General features: G+C 42.2%; 2 protein-coding genes and 1 pseudogene across 2 annotated transcripts in view; 2 read left to right on the forward strand and 1 right to left on the reverse strand.

Moving 5' to 3' along the window:
* LOC115797311 (protein mono-ADP-ribosyltransferase PARP14-like) overlaps positions 1–16,679 on the forward strand; it is a 38,493-nt gene extending 21,814 nt beyond the window's left edge. Inside the window, exons 6-12 of the mRNA XM_030753857.1 lie at positions 9,766–9,828; positions 9,912–10,088; positions 10,168–10,344; positions 10,454–11,074; positions 11,493–11,629; positions 15,351–15,531; positions 16,085–16,679. Of these exons, the coding sequence (XP_030609717.1) occupies positions 9,766–9,828; positions 9,912–10,088; positions 10,168–10,344; positions 10,454–11,074; positions 11,493–11,629; positions 15,351–15,531; positions 16,085–16,371 (1,643 nt within the window). The 3' untranslated portion in view covers positions 16,372–16,679. The remainder of the gene's footprint in view (positions 1–9,765; positions 9,829–9,911; positions 10,089–10,167; positions 10,345–10,453; positions 11,075–11,492; positions 11,630–15,350; positions 15,532–16,084) is intronic.
* Positions 16,680–17,081: 402 nt separating this feature from the next.
* LOC115797066 (coagulation factor XIII A chain-like) lies at positions 17,082–20,505 on the reverse strand. The gene is given in 9 exon segments (XM_030753545.1): positions 17,082–17,629; positions 17,815–17,951; positions 18,171–18,331; positions 19,095–19,170; positions 19,172–19,249; positions 19,395–19,483; positions 19,660–19,763; positions 20,142–20,280; positions 20,478–20,505. Coding segments are annotated over 9 exon segments (954 nt in total). The 3' UTR covers positions 17,082–17,487.
* A 1,235-nt stretch (positions 20,506–21,740) lies between these two features.
* Positions 21,741–22,071, forward strand: part of LOC115797067 (protein mono-ADP-ribosyltransferase PARP14-like) — a 46,185-nt pseudogene continuing 45,854 nt past the window's right edge.

A 22,071-nucleotide genomic window follows, 5' to 3' on the forward strand; every position in this document is an offset into this window, starting at 1 on the left:
GACTGGTGGTCAGAGGTGCAGCAGTTGGTATACAGGGAGAAGACACAGGAGAGAGGACACAGCCCTGAGGAGTGCCAGTGCTGATGGTCCGGGAGTCCGAGACATTCTTCCCCAGCCTCACGTGCTGCTTCCTGTTCATCAGGAAGTCAATGATCCACCTGCAGATGGGATCTGGCACGTTCATCTGGGACAGCTTGTCTTGGAGGAGATCAGGGATGATGGTGTTGAAGGCAGAGCTGAAGTCCACAAACAGGATCCTGGCGTAGGTTCCCTAGGAGTCCAGATGCTGTAGGATGAAGTGCAGAGTCAGGTTGATGGCGTCGTCCACAGACCTGTTGGCTCTGTAGGCAAACTGCAGGGGGTCCAGAAGGGGGGCTGTGAGGGACTTGAGGTGGGACAGCACCAGACGCTCAAATGACTTCATGACCACAGGTCTGTAGTCATTTAGTCCAGTGATCCTTGGCTTCTTGGGGACAGGAACAATGGTAGCGGTTTTAAAGCAGACAGGCACGTGGCAAGCCTCCAGTGAGGAGTTGAAGATGTTCGTGAACAATGGGGCAAGCTCGTTAGCACAGTGTCTCAGTGTGGCAGGTGAGCCACCATCTGGACCTGGAGCTTTGCGAGCTTTGACACTCCTGAACTGCTTTAGCACCTGGTCCTCCTGAATACAAAAGACTGTGGGGGTGGGGGAGGAGGGGGACTCTGGGGTGGGAGTCTTTGATGATGTGGGCTTCTCTGAGGTGTGGGGAGTGGGGGAGGTTGGGGGGTGAATATTTGTGTTGGCTGTATTGTAGTTGGGACTGGTGGAGGTGTGAAGGCTGCTGAACTGACCATCAAAACGACAATAGAACTCGTTCAGTCTATTTGCAGTTTGTAGGTCGTCTGTGGAGTGGGGGGTTTTAGGCTTGTAGTTGGTAATCTGCCTAAAGCTTTTCCATACAGAGGCCGCGTCGTTCTCTGAGATCTGCTGCTGTATATTCTCAGAGTGATGTGATCTAGCAGTGGCCACTTCCTTGCTAAACCTGTACTTGGCCTCTTTGTAGCAGTCTTTGTCCCCACTTTTAAAAGCCTCCCTCTTCTCTATCCACAGCTGCTTCAGTTTGGGAGTAAACCAGGGTTTGTCCATTCCTACTAGACTGTTCAAAGAAGTCTTTCCAATTATTGATGCTTCAATCTTAAAAATGATCAATCAGTCTTTATTAGTTGGCTATGTACCACAGACCTTCAAGGTGGCTGTAATTAAACCTCTGCTTAAAAAGCCATCACTTGACCCAGCTGTCTTAGCTAATTATAGGCCAATCTTCAACCTTCCTTTTCTCTCAAAGATTCTTGAAAGAGTAGTTGTAAAACAGCTAACTGATCATCTGCAGAGGAACGGTTTATTTGAAGAGTTTCAGTCAGGTTTCAGAATTCATCACAGTACAGAAACAGCATTAGTGAAGGTTACAAATGATCTTCTTACAGCCTCTGACAGTGGACTCATCTCTGTTCTTGTCCTGTTGGACCTCAGTGCAGCTTTTGATACTGTTGACCATAACATTTTATTACAGAGATTAGAGCTTGCTATAGGTATTAAAGGTACTGCACTCCAGTGGTTTGAATCATATTTATCTCATAGACTCCAGTTTGTTCATGTAAATGGGGAGTCTTCTTCACACACTAAGGTTAATTATGGAGTTCCACAGGGTTCTGTGCTAGGACCAATTTTATTTACATTATACATGCTTCCCTTAGGCAGTATTATTAGAAAGCACTGCATCAATTTTCATTGTTATGCAGATGATACTCAGCTTTACCTATCAATGAAGCCAGATGACACACATCAATTAGTTAAACTGCAGGAATGTCTTAAAGATATTAAGGCCTGGAGGACCTCTAATTTCCTGCTTCTAAATTCAGATAAAACTGAAATTCTTGTTCTCGGCCCCACAAATCTTAGAAACATGGTGTCTAACCAGATACTTACTCTGGATGGCATTACTTTGGCCTCCAGTAACACTGTGAGAAATCTTGGAGTCATTTTTGACCAGGATATGTCCTTCAATGCACATATTAAACAAATATGTAGGACCGCTTTTTTGCATTTGCGCAATATTTCTAAAATTAGAAACATCCTTTCTCAGAGTGATGCTGAAAAGCTCATTCTAGGGCTGCAACGATTCATCGATTAACTCGATTAAATCGATTCTAAAAATTTATCGACACAAATTTACTGTGTCGATGCTTCGTTTAAACTCTGCAGCGCTCAGCTGTCTCGGTGTAAGCGGCGCTCCTCACTAGCATTAGCAGCATTAGTGCTAACGTTTTTTTTGTGGGTTTATTGGGGGCTGGCAAGCCAACATAGAACTGCATTACCGCCACCTACTGGACTGGAGTGTGAATCATTCACGTATACACAAGCACACATTCTAAAAAGCTCTCCGTCGCTGCGATGGATTTCATTTAACACAGAGTGGATCATCACTAGAGTTGCCACCTGTCTCGTAAAATACAGAACCCCGTATGTTACGGGACTCCGTGGAATACGGCTCCGTAACATGCCGTGTTCCGTACTTTACGGGACGGGTGGCAACTGTCGCTGACATGCATTTCCACGCCTCCACTGCTCTCTGTGTGTCTGTGTGTGTTGTGCTCGCTGAGAATTTCAGCTGCTATTTTTGTCTTTACTTCAGCTGTAGCTACCAGAACTGGTTTGCTAGCGAGCGCGGGCCATTAGCACTAGCCATGGTTCGGTACCGGAAGGCCCCCCAGGACCGAGGGGCTCCTTCAAAATATTTTTTATACTTTAATCCCTTATTAGTGACTAAATATAGACCTGCAGTAGAAACGTATTTTCGAGAATGCTTGTGAATACAAAGCATTACACCATTACTCACACATGCGCCATGGCTCCCGCAGCCACTAGTTTTTCAAAACACTCATAGCAGGCAGCGGTTTTAACTGCGCAAGCGCAAAGAGGCGAAGCTGTGACGGTGAGCTCAAGTAGTGAAAAAGGAAACGTTTTTCCAGCATCCAAAACAGCAGCTTTTTCTTTTAGTAACCACCAATAAATCTGTGAAACAGCTGGAGGTCCTTCATCAAGCACCTGATCAGCAAGTGTTAAGGTGAAGAAAAGAGAACTTTGTAGCTGCTCCATTCACCGCTGTTTGTTCACATGGCGAGAAACTGCAGTACGGAAGTTAAAATATGCAGATAAACTGTTAATAAAAAAAAGTATTTCTTATCCGATTACTCGATTAATCGCTGGAATAATCGATAGAATACTCGATTACTAAAATAATCGTTTTATGCAGGCCTAGCTCATTCATGCATTTATTACTTCTAGGCTGAATTATTGTAATTCATCATATCAGGCTGTCCTAAAAGCTCCCTGAAAAGCCTTCAGCTGATCCAAAATGCTGCAGCTAGAGTACTGACAGGGACTAGAAATAGAGAGCATATTTCTCCCATATTGGCTTCTCTTCATTGGCTCCCTGTTAAATCTAGAATAGAATTTAAAATTCTTCTCCTCACATACAAGGTCTTGAATAATCAGGCACCATCTTATCTCAAAGACCTCATAGTACCATATCACCCCAACAGAGCACTTCGCCTGGTTCTGCTGGAGGTTTCTTCCTGTTAAAAGGGAGTTTTTCCTTTCCACTGTCGCCAAGTGCTTGCTCATAGGGGGTCGTTTTGACTGTTGGGTTTTCTCTGTATTATTGTAGGGTCTTTACCCACAATACAAAGCGCCTTGAGGCGACAGTTTGTTGTGATTTGGCGCTATATTTCAACACACAGGCACATCATGTACATTGTATATAGTGTTATTATTAGTAGTATTAAGGTTAATCTTGTTTGTTGATTTTATATATATTTATATTCTTTTCTTAATAGTGTGAATTATTATATTTTTACTTATATTTATAATAACTGCGGCTGCTGTTACACCCAAATTTCCCCTCTGTGGGACAATAAAGGCTGTTTCTTCTTCTTCTTCTTCTATATAAATAAAATTAAATTGAAATTGAATTGAATTGGTTAGAGACTGCTGTTTCACCTCCATCTTGATTCTGAAAGAGTCTGACTCGACACACCAAAGCAGACCTAACGCCCTCTCAACTGGAAGATTATCTCGATCCAGATTCAGCTCCTTTAAATCCTTTGCCCATTGATCCTCTGCGATTGACTGCAACACTGATCGACTGTTACTTATCCATTTTTCCAAAAAGAATCCACCTCTTTTACAAAGAGCAATGAGTTCCCTTATCATCTGGATAGCCTCTTTGTCTGATCCCAAGCTCATCAAACAGTCATCAACATAAAAATTTCGTTTGACAGCGTGAACAGTCTCATGAGAAAATTCACCTCTGTTGTCATCAGCAGTTTTCCTGAGCGCAAAGCTAGCACAACTAGGAGACGAAACTGCTCCAAACAAGTGAACAGTCATTCTATAGTCTTTGAGCTCTTGGTGGAAGTCTCCTTCTGGCCACCACAGAAAGCGCAGGAAGTCTCTCTCTGCTTCTGCAACCTTCACTTGGTGGAAGGTTAGCCTGTATATCACCCATAAATGCAACAGGCTCCTGTCTGAATCGAGTGAGCACTCCAAGCAGGGAACTGGTGAGATTTGGCCCTTGCAATAATTCACAGTTCAATGATGTTCCTTGATATGTGGCACCACAATCAAACACCACTCGTAATGCACCCTTTCTGGGATGATGGACACCATGGTGAGGAATGTACCATACCTTTCCTCTTCTACCTTGCAACTGCTGCTCAGGCACTTGCTCAGCATAACCTTTATCCACGACCTCTTTGAGACAACTTGAATATTCCTTATGAAATTGTGAGTCACTTATAAATTTCCTCCTTAATCCAAGTATCCTTTGCTTGGCCACTGTAAAGCTGTTTGGCAAGATAACATCTGGTCTTTTAAAGGGCAACTTCAGGCAATACCTGTTATCCTGTAGAGTTGCAGAAGACTCCATGACTTCCAAAAATCTGATGTCCTCTCTCGACATTTCCCTCTCCTCTGAGGTCCTTTCATTAAAGTCATGGTTATACTGACTGTTCAACATAGATTCCAGTTTAGACACAGATATTTTATTTACCACAACAGAAGAATGGTCCACATCACAAGTGCCATTGTTTCCATTCAAAGGACCATTGATGACCCAGCCCAACACTGTTCTTATAGCGTATGGGCCATCTCCAGAGCTGTCGACCACTTCCCAAGGTCCCAATATCCTAGGAGCATTGATTCCAATCAACAAGTCAACATTGGCATTTATGGTAGGGATATGAACCTTTGACAAATAAGGCCACCTTTCCATATCTGCGGTAGAGACGATATCATCTGAAGTGACTGGCATCTGTTTCTGTGTGAGAACTTCTGGCAATGGATAAAAATTGTTTCCATCCAGCCCTGACACCTCAATCCCAAACAAGGAGTATGCTGGAACAATTTTTTCCTGCCCCATCGTTTTTAAAAGAAAGTCCTTTTTCCTGAAATGTTCAATCTCTGCATGAGATGTTCTGAACAGAATGTAGCCGTGCTACCAGGGTCCACAAATGCATACGTCTGCATGACCTCACTTCCCTTGGTGGACTTGACCTGTACCGGAATAATGGAGAGAGCACCACGATTCCTTCCAGCCCCTATATGCCCACATGCCTGAGGAAGAGTTGATGGTTTAACTCCAGTTGGCTTATTTGTTTGTTCTGATTCAACATTTGTCCTTGGAATATGAAGCATAGTGGGATGTTGTTGATTACACACTTCACAGATCAACCGTTTATTACACTCCCTGCTTATGTGTCCAGTGCATAAACATCCAAAACAGATTCCTTTCTCCTTTAAGAAACGAATCTTCTCTCTGTGTTTCTTACCTTTAAACAGCTGGCATTTCTCCAAAAGGTGAGCACATGAACAACAATAACAATGCAGACTCTGTTTCTGTAGACTACTTGTCATAGATTTATCTTCAGAGGAATCTATCGATGTTACTGTAGTAGCAAAACTACGTTCTGTACCTCTGGTCCTTGTTTGTAATTTAAACTTGCTAGAAGGTCTTGAACCAACTATGTTTTGTGGTACATGTGCCTCAATGTCCCCAAAAATTGGGTCAGATAGAATCCTCACATGCTTCTCCAAAAATACAACCACATCAGTGAAATGAGCTCTCTGGTTATAGGTTTCCATAATGTCATGAGCAACAGCTCTCCATCGTTCTCGGAGTTTGAATGGTAGCTTGGAAATCACCATTTTCATATTGCCTGGCATATCCAACTCCTGCATATAATGAAGCTCCTCCATTGCATTACAACATCCACGCAAGAATAAAGCATAAGCTTGCAGAGCTTTAACATCCTCAGACTTAACTGATGGCCAGGCTAGAGCTTTGTCTATATATGCAGTAGATAACTTGTATTCATTCCCAAAATGCTCTTGAAGAAGACCTTTTGCCACAATGTAGCCACGTTCAGGAGCCATATCCTGGCAGCTGCGCACCAACTCTTTGGGCTGTCCTCTTGTGAACTGTTCCAAATAGTACAAACAGTCAGCTTTACTAGCTTTATCCTCCACTCCTTGTTCAAATGCCTTAATAAAAGCTTTATATTGGAATGGATCCCCTTCAAACACAGGAATGTCACGTGCTGGCAGAGACAATAAACGCTGTTGGTGCACAAGGGCAGCAGTTATTTCATTATGCTTATGCATAATGATGGCAATGTCTTCAGGTAGAGCCTGATCAGTTCTTTGCTGATTTTTCTGTTGTCTATTACTTTGATTTATCCAAGCAGTTTTTGCAGCAGGCTGTGAACCCTGTGCCATTTCCCAATGCCTTTGATTCTGTGTGTCAGAATGCTGCTTTGTCACTGAAATTTTCCTTACAGGTTGCTTTGGCCGCACATCCACTGATTGCAATTTGGTTTGTGTTAGTGGCATGTCCTTTTCCTGTGGTACTTTGCAAGCTACTGGCTTGTATTCCTTTGCCATGGGATCAAGAGTGTTGATTGATGCCAGTTTCTTCTTTTCCCTTTCAAAATAAAAGCTCATGCCATGTGTAGGTGCTAGAGAGAAACATTGTTCATCCAAAGCCTGAAAAACTGCCAACTTAGCAGTAGATGCTGCTAGCTCAGTTTCCAAAATGAGCTGCTCCTTTTTCCTCTTTATCAGATGTTCCTGTTCCTCCAATGCATGGCGTTCCTTTAGAGCTGACATTCGAGCAACAAGTGCAGCTGTTTCCGCTGCGGCTTTAATTTGTGCAGAGGAAACTGTGCTTGACCTATTACTGGTGACACTTTTGTTGGAATGTTTACCGATATTGGAAACACTGTCATTAGGATTGATATCTTCAACCCCACCTTGATCACCATAATCATCAAGATTCAAATTACCAGCACCTTCGTTTTCAGACACAGGCTTTTGTTTAGATTTGACCCACTCTTTCGCATTTTCAATAAATTCGTCATTGAACATCATTTTTGCTTTAAACCATGTTTCATGTTTTTCTTTTTCTTCATGCGGCAATAAAATTATCATTGAATCATGCATACACCTTGTTTCATCACATAAATCAATTAAACCATCAAGAGACCTTTGTACCTCTAAAAACATCCCGCTTTGCATTAAACCTTGTATTGTTTTCCTTAAATTACTAGCTTTATTTAGCTTTGCCTTTCTACCAGCTTGCAATCTGTCTAACCTATCAGCAACTGCTTTAGCAGAAAGTTTGACCACCCGCTTGCCCGTTTGTGTGCCACTACAGCTGGCCACAGAGTCCGGGATGCCAGCGGCAGCTGGCGCACCAGCACTTGACAGACTGTCCGCCTTTGCTGCACAATCTTCCATATTTAAAAGTTCGACAGTCGACATAGCAAATCAGTCAGTACAAAGTTAACTGTTCGTCCACTTCAGCAACCAATGCATTGGAATTACACTATTACATGTGCACACGTTTATTTTTAAATGGCCATTAATACCGATGGTAGCGCTACACATACCAGTTGAGGTCAACGTTGTTCAAATCCAGCGAAGAGATGGTCCGCTTTGTCGCCATCACTGCTGATCCTCTCCAACAGCTGCTCCAACAGCAACAATCCTCTCCGACGGCGCCTCCGGCAGCTGAGGCCAATCAGCTGATGTGCCGCTCCCAAACACACAGCCTCCTTTCCGCTCCCACACTGTCGCTGTATCCATCAAACATGAAACTCGTATCCAAACTCCAATAATCCACTTGTTCGCTGAACTTTGTAGAACAGTTTTTGACTTAGATTGTAGAGGCTAAGCCAATGCTTTAAGCCACTGAAGTGCTACACACGGGCTAACCTAATTGACGCGCTGATCACGGTGCCTGATGAATCAAAGTCTGAGTCATACTTGCCAGTTGAACACTTCGTCCATTTATTTTTATCCACAATCATCAGTGTCCATTATACTTGCACAGATTTCCAGAAACACTTGAAATATCAACACCCATAATTCTCAAAGGTCCTTGCAGCTTCAGCGGTCAAAAACTGTTTTTCCCTTCTGGGTGGAACACCTGACCAAACCAAAAAAAACCCTTACCATATATAGTCAGGCCCACCAATTACCCTGTGATGCGTGATACCCAGTAAATACATATTCTGCTCCTACAGAACTCAAAGACACCAAAGGGTGTACAGAAAGTGGTATTTGCTTTGACCTTTTTGGCCACAGGTACTTGATTGTACCCACTTGCAAGATCCAATGTGGAAAACCGCTGCGCTCCTGTCAAAGCATCCAAAGACTCCGTGATTCGATGTAACGCACACAACCTAATTTCTACATTAAAAAAAAAAAAATCACAATTGGAGAAGAATAAAGACTACTGCTTGGACACACAACACCCATGCAGGATAAAAATGTTAGTTTGCTGTACTGTGGTGAATTTACAGTAAAGCTCTGTGGTGGACTGGTGCACAGCAGCTGTGGTGTTCATGGTCAGACTTACAGGTTACATCAAGTCTAGTAGAGATGAATTTGAATTTAAGCAGATGATGCTTACATTCACTCACTGGATTCCACCTTTATACCAACCTGTATACTGTCAGCATAAAGACAGTATAAACTGTATATTGTCAGTGTATTGTATGGAAATCAGCTACGATAGCTCATGAAACATCTGCTTACATCTTGTTGAATTCAGTTCATCCACAAGGAGCAGCAGCAGCACAGGTCAGTTGATCTCAGCCTGTACACAAAGAAAATCTACTGAAGCTCACAATAGAAATTATTGTGATTCTTTTCTCCATGTGGAGCCAGTACCACTGATCATAGGGTTTCCCCAGCTGCTGAATCCCACTTTAATTCATGATTATATATTTTTTTGTTTTGTTTTGTTTAGGTGTGAACTCAGAGTCACCTTCTGCAATGTAGGAAACAGAAAATAGAGCTTTTTCAATTCCCTTTCACTTCTTGTGTCCTACATCACAGATTCAAGCCAAGTACATTCATTGATATTAGAATTTAGATTGGAATAACATTTGTATTCCATGTAATATTTTTTTATTACATGAATATAGCACAGGGTTCAGTTAGCTTTACACAAAAATAGAAAGAAATAGAAAGTTGATTCAGTACTTCAACATCTACCATAGTATTTTTTAACACAAGTATTTGTATTTCTACTTGAGTAAAGTATGTCTGTACTTTTCCCACCTCTGCTAATTAGTGGTGTTAGTATGCTAAAAATACCACAAGATTAGCATGTAGCCTCACAGATATGCTTTGTTGTTTTGTTTCATCGTCTTCTTCTGCAGATGGCGTATGCAAAGACATCTTAACCATAGCTGGACCAGAGGTGGAAGCTGAACTGACAGCAGGTGAGAAAAAAGGAGCAGCTACTTATCTTCTCATATTGCTTATCTGCTTGTCACTCATGTCTCCTGTGTCACTTTCTGTGCAGCACAAGTGAACCGAGGAGAAATTTTAGTGACCCAGTCTGGAAACTTCCCCTGTAAAGCCATTTTTCATGTGTCTGGAAAAAGGGATGAAACTCTCATTGAACAGCTTGTGTGTGATATCATTTACTATTGTGAATGCTATCAATACAGCTCTGTGGCAATTCCTGCCATCTGTGCTGGTAAGTAGAATATTTAGACATTCTAAATATTTGTTGTGAAACACAGACACACCTCTAAAGGCAAATTGTGCTTTTGCAGGAGCTGGAAGGTTGGACCCTGTCATTGTGGCAGGTGCCATTCTTCGAGGGATCAAAGCTTGCACGTCATTCATAAATACCCTCACTGACATCCGCCTCATCCTGATTAAGAGCAATGTCTTCTTGGCTTTTAAAGAGGAAGCGATGCAGATGTTTTCCCCCGCTGTAATCAACAGAGGTGACAAAAATATTCACAAGCTGAAATATTCACAGGCTGCCATCTTGTGTGAAGCTGAATATTCTGATTAAAGATTATTTTACTGAATTTTTTTATTGATTTGTTCTAGTACTTCCAGTACTTCCAGTTCAAGTACAGCAACAACAGCCTCCTTCTTCTATGAGTACATGCCTCAGCAGTCTCCATATCAGCTTTACAAGTCAGCAATCTGTCTTCACGTTCCTGGGTCTTTGCAAAAAAGAGGTTGATGATGCCATGGAAAAGCTGAAGCATCAATATCAGACACAGTGCTCCAGCAACACCTTCTCAAAGGAGGAAGTGGAACATCTCACCCATGATGACATGATGGATCTGAAGGAGCTGGTGGAGACTGAGGGTCTGTTCATGCAAACAGAACAGTCTGGATCACTAACAGTGAGCGGGCTAAAAGATGGGGTCACCCGGGTGATACAAAAAATGAGTCAGTGTCAGTTTGGGACCCTCAAAAGAGAGGTGAGAGTCAGGGAGGAGGATGATTTGTACCACAGAGTTGTTTGGTGCATCCTGGCTCATAACGGTAACTGGGAAAGGCTTCCCAAAACAGCCAATCACAAACTGGAAATTAAAGAATTAACAGAAGGAATAACAGACGCACAGGGAATCACATGGGAGGTTAATCTACAGATGATGGAGGCCACACGACCACTGAGCAGACAGACAACGAAGCTGAAACGACTTGAGAATCTGCCAGGTGAGAAGATAGTTCACAGTGATGTTACAAAATGAACCTCATTGATACTGGAGTTTGAGAATAATGCAAATCCAAGAGAAACAAATCTTAATATCTTAAAAGAAATAATTACAATAACAAACTACTTTGTTATTATGTAATTATGGAGATGACAGTAACCATAAATATTTTTAAACAGGAAATATCAAAATCTTACCTCAGGGTCCCTTATCTACTAATAAAAATTGGGAGGTGAGATGACCTGATCATGTTGATTTCAAATTGCATCACAAAGGAGTGTTTTGGTTTCAGAAGGGCTTTAGTTTAGTTTTATTCACGCACTTTCTGTGGCTTATTCTGTGTCTTCTCGTGTGTTTGCTGTAAACCTCACTGTCTTACCTGACCTAATAAAATATAACAAATATGCTGTCTGTTTCAGACTTTACGTTCCCTCTGTACTGGGACAACATGGCTGCTACAGAGACTATGAAGGTGGTTACAGTGGAGCCTTCCTCTGCAGAGTACCGGACAGTGAAGGAAGCCTTCAAACGAACTGCCAGCAAAACTCTGATGAAGGTGGGTGGCTTTCCCTGCTCAAGAGAATCTTTCACTTTCTATTTATACTATCTGTGAATTATTACATGCATACTACGTCACCACTATTTTATTCTCCTGTAGTCAATACAACAGCTTTGAATCTTGGTTCATCTTGATGCTGTACATATAACAAGAGACAGGAGGATAACTGTTGAAATGGAAAGGTGTATGACAATGTTTTAAAAAGAGATGCACGTTTTACATAATACACATTCAAGTTAGCTAATTAAGGTATTAAGATAATTAACTTACATATCCCATTAACTGCACCAAAAATTATATTAAAATGAAAATGTCATTAATTAAATAGTATGCTAACATAAGGTGGAACAAATAGATATTTTTTTTTGCAAAGTTTAAAATCCTGTAACCTGTCAGCGTCATGCATGCTCTCCTTATGTGTCCACACATAATAATTAATTTTAAAAAGAAATATCATCCAGGACATGCATCCAGTAAGGGTTCTCAGTCTAGACCCTGCGTACAACCCAAGCCTGCCTCGAGAGAGATTTGACTGAAGCCATACTGGCTCAGATGTCGCCTGGATCAAGGTCTGCATCAGGTTTTGGCGAACCAGGGAATACTGACAGTAAGTGAGCCACTGGAACTAGAAGGATATGGCATAAATGGACACTTGATGAGAATTGGGAAATGTTGGAACGCTACTACACATATAATCCTAGTGAAAGGGGTTACATGAAGAGGATGGAGACCTGTGGATTCTCCAACACCCAACATCCAGTGTGATATCGAAACAACTAGTAGCCCCAGTGTTCTAACATCTGCAAGAAGCAACTACTATTGCAACTACAGATTGATGAGGTACAACACAAATGCCACAACAAAGGCAAGGACATCAGGTCAGGGGGGAGATATCATCCCCACACTCCGAAACTGGGTATTAAGCTCCAATACCAACTGGTACATTGAATGTCAGAGCTGACCTGAAAGATAAGGTCATGGCTAAGTTGGAAACCTGAATACCTGAGGCCTTAGAAACTGCCAAGCAAAGACTTATAGCTTTGACTAACCACTTGAAGAGGTATACCAGAGAGAATAAACCAGATGTTCACCACTGAATCATACTTTGTATGGCAGGGAAACAATATGAGAATATCATCCAGTAACCATCACAGTGGATGACATCCAGAAAAGACTCTCGTGTATGAAGAGTTGGACAGCACCAAACCCTGACATGATTCACACCTACAGGCTATGCATTCCATGAACACCTGGCAACACAAATGACCCAGCTGCTGAAGACTAAGAAGCACCTGGAATGGCTGACTGAAGGCCGGACGGTCTTGACCCCCAGGATCCCCAGAATGGACCAGTCCCATCCAACCTGCCTCAGTACAACATGGCCCAGAAAGAAATTGGCAGTAATAGCAGAGGAGCAAAACACCATCTACTGGTAGATAGAGCAGTCACTCATTACTGTAAGACCAGACTGACCAACATGTGCACTGCCTGGATTGATTACAAGAAAGTCTATGACTTGAGGCCTCACACAGGACCCTCAGAGCCTTCATAAGAAACTCAATGAGGATATGGAAAATAATACTAGGCTGCTAGAAAAGCTGCAACCGCCAAGTTGCCTTCTGAGTACATTTCAGGGCATACAGGGGTTGGACAATGAAACTGAAACACCTGGTTTTAGACCACAATAATTTATTAGTATGGTGTAGGGCCTCCTTTTGCAGCCAACACAGTGTCAATTTGTCTTGGGAATGACATATACAAGTCCTGCACAGTGGTCAGAGGGATTTTAAGCCATTCTTCTTGCAGGATAGTGGCCAGGTCACGACGTGATGCTGGTGGAGGAAAACGTTTCCTGACTTGCTCCTCCAAAACACCCCAAAGTGGCTCAATAATATTTAGATCTGGTGACTGTGCAGGCCATGGGGGATGTTCAACTTCACTTTCATGTTCATCAAACCAATCCTTCACCAGTCTTGCTGTGTGTATTGGTGCATTGTCATCCTGATACACGGCACCGCCTTCAGGATACAATGTTTGAACCATTGGATGCACATGGTCCTCCAGAATGGTTCGGTAGTCCTTGGCAGTGACGCGCCCATCTAGCACAAGTATTGGGCCAAGGGAATGCCATGATATGGCAGCCCAAACCATCACTGATCCACCCCCATGCTTCACTCTGGGCATGCAACAGTCTGGGTGGTACGCTTCTTTGGGGCTTCTCCACACCGTAACTCTCCCGGATGTGGGGAAAACAGTAAAGGTGGACTCATCACAGAACAATACATGTTTCACATTGTCCACAGCCCAAGATTTGCGCTCCTTGCACCATTGAAACCGACGTTTGGCATTGGCACAAGTGACCAAAGGTTTGGCTATAGCAGCCCGGCCGTGTATATTGATCCTGTGGAGCTCCCAACGGACAGTTTTGGTGGAAACAGGAGAGTTGAGGTGCACATTTAATTCTGCCGTGATTTGGGCAGCCGTGGTTTTATGTTTTTTGGATATAATCCGGGTTAGCACCCAAACATTCCTTTCAGACAGCTTCCTCTTGCGTCCACAGTTAATCCTGTTGGATGTGGTTCGTCCATCTTGGTGGTATGCTGACATTACCCTGGATACCGTGGCTCTTGATACATCACAAAGACTTGCTGTCTTGGTCACAGATGCGCCAGCAAGACATGCACCAACAATTTGTCCTCTTTTGAACTCTGGTATGTCACACATAATGTTGTGTGCATTGCAATATTTTGAGCAAAACTGTGCTCTTACCCTGCTAATTGAACCTTCACACTCTGCTCTTACTAGTGCAATGTGCAATTAATGAAGATTGGCCACCAGGCTGTTTCCAATTTAGCCATGAAACCTCCCACACTAAAATGACAGGTGTTTCAGTTTCATTGTCCAACCCCTGTACATGGAATACCATAACTAAGTGGCTGGCATAGTATACAGGAATATCTGTACCACGTATGACCTGGAAGTCCCAAGGTCAAAATGGGATACACCCCCACAGGTGATTGCGAATGACTGAGCTAAGATCCTGTGTGACTTTCAAATATAGACAGACAAATTGGTGATGTCTAACCAACCAACCATAACCAACCATAGTAGTGGTGGACAAAGAGAGTAAGAAACCCTAGTCATAGACATTGCAATACCAAGTGATGGGGACATTAAGGAGAAGGAACGTGAGAAGCTTGATAAATTCCAAGGGCTGAGAGAAGAACTAGAAGGTGAATGTAACATTTGTCCCTGTGGTAACTGGAACACTTGGGGCAGTGACCCCCAAACTGGGAGGCTGGTTCCAGCAGATTCCAGGAATGACATCTGAGATCTCTGTCCAGAAGAGCGCAGTCCATGGATGGATGGATGGATGAATGGATGATTTGGGGAGTTTCAGTACACCATATCTTTGAGGTCCACTGAATTGATATTAACATAATTTGCTCAAAAATGATACAAAAGGAAAATGCTCAATGCAGCTCTATAACTTAGCTGTGAATCATAATGTTTTTTAAAGTGTTCTGGTTTGCAGTATCAAAGTAATTAATTGATTATTGTCGATACATACACACAGAAACTTCTCATATCTGAGACACATACTTCAATCTATGGTCCACACCATAAATATATAAACCTTGCCCTCAGGTGTAATTAATATCCAGCACTAGTTTGTTTGGCAGCTCACTGATCTTTTGGCCTTGGTGTCTCTTGGCAGATTGAGCGTTTGCAGAACATTCACCTGCGGCGTGCCTATGAAGCACAGAAGAAACACATTTCTGATAAAAATGCACTGGAGAGCGGAGCAGGGGAAAAACTTCTGTATCATGGAACAACCCAGGAAAACTGCAACTCAATCATGAACACTGGATTCAACAGGCGCTTTGCTGGGCAAAATGGTAATAATCCTTTAATATAGTAAACAACAAGCTCATCTGTTGCTTAAAAACAAATTACTGGTGTTGAGCTTTTCTAAGAAATTATTATATACACCCCATACCCTCCAAGCTCCTCCGCAGTAATGTGAGACACTGAAAAATTTACATACAAAATGATTTCTTCAAATTATTTCTGCTAAACGTGGTTCAACAAGCTGCTGAATGATGAGGTTTAGTTAGTTTTTCACACACTTCTTCTGCACTTTGGCTTAGTTTATGTAAAATAAACAGTGACATGATGGAATATTTCACATGCTGTTATTCATCTTTGGTTGAATTTACTTAATTTTAAGAATTCCTGATGACTAGATTATTTTTTTATGTCCTGATATGTGAAAACTCACAGATGGTGTACTTTCTTTCTATTATGACTGTATTTGACTTAGCCTGACCAATTAAATCTTTTTACTTCATGAAGTTGTAGATATGAAAAGCACTTCATATGATGGTGGAAGTCACTACAGTGCAGCTATTAGTACCTATTGTTAATTTCCTTTTGTCTTCTTACACTCAGCAACCTCATATGGTATTGGGACTTACTTTGCTGTTAAGGCCAGCTACTCAGCCAACCCCACCTACTCCAGACCAGCTGCTGACGGTTCTCAGTTAATGTTTGTCGCCCGAGTCCTCACAGGCATCTACACTCAGGGCCAAAGTGATATGAAGGTGCCTCCACCTCGGAACAGCCTGCAGCCTCACGATCGCTATGACAGCGTTGTGGACAGAACGGACAACCCCTACATGTACATTGTGTTTCACGACAACCAAGCTTATCCTGACTACCTCATCACATTTCAATGAGAGCAAAGAGAAAGTGATGAATTTCCACTGTGGAAAAAATTGGATTCTGGAAAATCCAGAAAGAATAAGATTAAAGTTATATTAATAACTACAGTAACTGGCAATATGTGGAGAAAAACTGTTAAAAATAATAAATTCAGAAGATATTTATGTAAAGGGTCTGAGAGCTATATCACAATTTACATTAAAGATTAAGAAAATTTTGCACACAAAAGAAACTTAACTTTGCCAAGTGTAAAGCACTTTGAATTGCACATGATTTGTTTGAGAACATACCAAATGGCCTTAATAAAGATTCATTTACTGTGTGATTGACTGGCCCATTCTTGTACAAAGAAAAATTAGAGGAGGTTGATGAACTATATTCAAACAGAAACTGTGAAATTGAAATTTAATTGTGGTGACATTGACATAGTTAAACCTGTTTAACGCTGTTTAGCGCTGAATATTAAAAATATTAGAACAGTTGGGTCATTCATATCCACAGAGATTTATTACACAAACTCAAGCAGCTACTACAAATCACTTTTAGGAAACCTGGCTCTGTATGCTCCCTGTCCTCTGCTAAATGACAGGAAGTATTTCTGCTGAATATATTAAACCATGTGACAGATGAGCCAAAAATGTGAAATGTATAAAAATGAGAGTTAAAGACATTAGTTATGTGAAAATACCTCCAGTGGGATGATGAACATTCTTGTTGCCTGTGAAGTGGGCAGTTTTTGTCAACAACTAAATCAGCTTTACAAGGCTAGCGTAAGGTAGGGTAGGTCTGCCCCCTACTGGCCAAAAACTGATAAGCTTAGCTCTAAAATTGAACTATTTAAATGTACTTCTGGTCAGAAAGATAACTTCTTATACACATATCTGTATATCACAAAAAGGTCAATCCTCTTTGTGTTTCATTAGATTACTGAATCTATTTTTAAAATCGTAGATATCTAGCTAACTAGCTATTGAAATAGCTATTGTCTCTGCAGCCTTTAAAAAATATCTGCAATACTGAAGCTATATAGTTCAAAAACTGGAGTTGCATAACTATGATATAGGCCCATATTTGGTCGAAGAGTAACTGAGGCTAAATAATGCTGGTCATCTGTGATCATGTGGCAGTTCTCAGGGCTTGATGGTGACAGATGCCTGGCCGTAGACCTGCCGGAGTGCAGGACAGTCCAGAGTAGCAATCACCCTGCTTGTGCCAGCCCTCTCTGGGGTGAAATACTCGGTCCAGGTCAGAGAAGAGCCTCCTGTAATCAGACTGAGAAAAGACAGTCAAACTCATCAGAAATACTGAATCAAGAAGCAGTAGTCTATGCAATACCTGTTTTTTTTTTTTTCCTTCTGCTCCCATCTGGAGGCTATAAAATCTCTTATCTGGAGCAGATGTAATGGCAGGTGGTTAAACTGTTTTCTGTGGAAATATTTTATGCACATTGTACTCACCTGTAATACTGGGACTTTGGCGTCATCATCCCCGGTCCTTCCATGCGAATGTAGACACCTTCAAGGCTGAAACTGAAGGGGTTCGTAAACTCCACAGACACTATCATCTCTTCATTCACTTTGCCTCCACTAGACACCTGAAGCACACACATCAAAATGTAAGCCAAACCCCCAAAATTGACCTTCGTTTATGATGAACGGTTCCCTGCTAGTGCATCAAACAACTAATGAAACCAAAGTAAACTGACTGCCTGAGTGCAATCAGGTTTAGCATTTAATATGACATAGGAAGCATACTGGCGAGGTGATTCCAACTAATTAAACACGGAGAAAGATTTGTAGGAATCATTTCAGACCCTGACGATTAGCTTGGGGTTCTGCAGGGTGACGACTTTCATCGCAGTGATGATTTGACCGGTCTCTCTGATCTTCCCCGTAACAATAAAGTGGAGGTTTGCCTGTTCCACCAGACGCTTCATGTAGCTCTTTGACTCCACCACCACCAGCTCTCTCACATCTGTGAAATACCACAAACATTTCTACTCTGATGTGCGTTTATTTTTTAAATCAAATTTAGAACATCACACACTAAAAAACTCCCATGAAGACAGACATAACTGAATATAACTCAAAGTGACACTGAAATAGCTCTATAAGTTTGATAATCAGTGCTTTTATGACTTTTGTGTCTCTTCATCTCCATGCCTTCCATCTTACTCATTTGAAAATGGGTTATCTAATCCCTCCAGGGGTTGTGATAAATGAAGCAGTGGGAGTATTTCAGTCCAAAGTACCAACTGCCGATAAAACCGAGCCAGAATGATGCCAAATGGAGCTGTTTCCCAGAAGAAAAGCACCCAAATTCACATCCTAAGAACCACACTGCCTAATCTGGCACACATACTGGAGCATATGGTGCCAAACAGCATTGAAGAGTGCCAACAATGAGCTTTCCTCCTGATTGAATTTACCACCTGCCATTTCGGGTACAAATGAAAAATAAAAGGACTTAAACACTGCCTTAGAGACTGGCAGGGCAAGATAATTCATCATAGTAAAAACGAAGCCACACAGCATGTTTCTGCTCAAGTGTTTCCATTTTCTTTTCTTTTTTTCATTATGACATTATGTCAAGGTGACTGCATTCATTTATTCAGGTTTGTTCATTTTTAAACTACTCTTCTTACATTTACAGTTCTTTCTGAGCTCAGGCTCCAGCAGACAAAATGGTTCTGCTGCTTCCTGAAACACTGACATTTGTGTTCGATGTAGTCCCTGACCTTCAGAGAATTTGTATTGATCTGTGATGTCACGGCGGGTCACATTTCCTGGAGATTTGGTCAAAACCAGGCGGCCCTACATGAGTCCGGTTCACCTTAACTGGTGCCATTGTTCCATCTTTACTCCGGGAATAAAAAACCACATCGCTGTTAATCTGTAGGCGGAAAGAAAGAGGCATTGTTAAGAAAAAAAATTTTGGCTCCAATCTGGTTGTTGTCCACAAAACATGGCAATGAGTGAGTGACATTGTCAGTAAATCTAGAAAGTGAAAGGAACCTTTTGCAGGAACCAATATTCACCTCGGCAAACACAAAGGCAGCATCAAATGGGAAGCAGATCTGTCCGTGCTTGATGGCCTGGACTGATGCAGGTCCACATCTGTACATGCCTTTATGGATAATGGATGAAGAAAGGAAATAATCAGTCCAATCTGACTAAAAGGACAGAAAACAAATGCCTTTTGTACTGTTCTGATCTAACCCTAGAATATTTGATATGACTGAGGGAGGAACTTATAATAGCACAGAACCCTCTGTTATTAATTTTTCCCTAATATTTAATTACCATCACTGGTCTCCTGTGGTGTTGCATCCACAACTTGCCAGCCTCCAAAGCCAGCAGGGAGGTCCGGTCTGGACATGTAGCACTCGTTCCAGCAGTGATAGTTCCTGAAAAGAAAAAAACAAGGGTAACTTTAAAATCCATCCATCCATCCATCCATCCATCCATCCACTTCCGCTTATCCTTTCTTGTGTCACAGGAGCGCTGGAGCTTATCCCAGCTGTCATAGGGTGAGAGGCAGGCTACATCCTGTACAGGTCTCCAGTCTGTCGCAGGGCTAACACAGAGAGACAAACAACCATTCACACCTATGGACAATTTACAATCACCAATTGACCTGACCTCACTAACTGCATGCCTTTAGACTGTGGGATGAAACTGGAGTACCCAGAGAGAACATGCAAACTCTCATGTAGGCCAAGACAAGCCAAAACACAAATGTCAGGATTTTTGTTTAATGAAGCAGTAAATGCATATTTTAGTACCAGATAGAGTCCCTGGTTCTGTTTCGATCGATCCTGCCATTTTCATCCAGGATTATGTCGGTCTTCGGGTTTCCATCATTGTCATGAGCTGAGTAGTAGTTGGTGACGACCTGGGACGGGATGCCCAAGCAGCGCAGGACTGAAACACGGAGGCAGAACTTACAGTCAAATGAAAAACAAGGGCAGGAGGCAAGAGCTAAAAAGTGAGGTTTCAAACTGGCACACAGTGAAAGGAGACGTATGTAAAAGGTGGATGCAACCACTGTGACATCAATCATTGCTGAACGGACTCTCTTTCTGAAGCACCAAACTTTTGTAACAGATTGGTGGTATTACCTTCAGTCACTGAAACAATGTTTCCCATAGTTTTCTCCTTTTGTTTGATGTTGTCATACACATTTTTGGAAAAACAGCTGTCTGCAATTGGCTGCACAGTGGAGTTAAATATTGATGAAGAAGAAGCTTTGGTTAGAGGGGAGATTGACAAGGGGCCAGAAGGAGGTTTTGGTGGTGCTGCAGAGAAATGGGAGCACCAGGTGCATCAGGTCTTCATCCAGTTTCCTGAGAGCTATGTCTGCCAACATATGCTCGAGCCAAAACAGGTAAAAATGGTACTGCAGGACCCCTCCTTTAAGACAGATGTAGCGGTGTGTAAAAAATCTTATGAATATTCACCAAAATCCCTCTTCTCTGTTATATGTTTACTTTGGGTTATAACCTCCTGCCTGTGTTTTTTGAGTCTGTGTGTGTGTACATGCACCGCGTGATGACGTAGGCACGTGCGCGTGTGCTCCGGTCACAGAGCTTTCCAACATGGCCGGAGGAGAGCCAGGTCTGGCAGATTGCACTAAACACACGGCTCATGGGCTTTTGTATTCCTGTGTTACAATGTGCTGTCACTAAATGGACCAGAGATCCAGTTCTGTCTCCTGCCTCATCATTTCACGCCAGAACACAACGCAGGTTTCAATAGGCATAACACACACATGGGTTAAACAGATGATATCAAAGTTTACACAGAGAGTGGCTATGCTGTGGTTGTGGAAGAGGCTGTTGCCATGAAGGAGAAGATTGCAGTTCTTGAAAAGAGTCTACCCACCACAAAGGAATTGCCAATTGTGGAGAAGCAGTTCAAACTAGTAGAAGAAGAGTTCAATCGAGAAATGTGTGTTTATTATGCAGAGGTTAAAATCAACAGAGGTAGTGCCATAATCATTTTAGAAGGCCCTGACAAAGAGGTCCAGTCAGGAGCTGCAAAACTTGATGAATTGATTAAGAACATAAAGGGGAAGAGAGTACAGTTCCCCACATATTTTCTAACATTCATTACAACCAGCGCTGCCATCTCCAAATACCAAACTCGCTTCCAGCAGGGCCTCAGAAACCCTGTTTGCCTTGAGGTGGGTTCAGATCCGGTTCTGTCCAGTTTGTCCTCTGATGCTCTGAATGAGGCTGAGGCAGCAGTGATGAGAGACTTTAAAGTGGAGACTGTACAGCTGCAGGGTGTTGTAGATCTTGGCAGGGTGAAAGAAATCCTGATGAAAGCCAAGAATGAGGAAAACACAAGCCAAGGAGACCCTAACATCAACTCTTACTAGTATGACAGTAGACACTTTGACTCTAGATGGACCAGGGGCTCAGCAATACTTCCAGGCAGATGGTAAAGTGAGTAAAGAGCTGGTAGAGAGCTCCTGTTGCGTCATTATCCAAGAAAAGCAAGCTGTGATGTCCTCAAATGTGTATAATATACCACGAAGCACCAGCAGGCTCAGCGACACACCTCGTTCTCTGATCTACAGTAGCATGTACAGCACTGTTGGAAGCTCTGCGGTCAACAAAACAAACCTGAAGATCAAGCTCAGCAGTTTGGAAAATGAACAGGTTTGATCATTTCCATTCTCTTCCATTTCGCATAATCCCAAAACAAAAC

This window comes from Archocentrus centrarchus, chromosome 18 (assembly GCF_007364275.1).
Source record: "Archocentrus centrarchus isolate MPI-CPG fArcCen1 chromosome 18, fArcCen1, whole genome shotgun sequence".
Classification (NCBI taxonomy): domain Eukaryota; kingdom Metazoa; phylum Chordata; class Actinopteri; order Cichliformes; family Cichlidae; genus Archocentrus; species Archocentrus centrarchus.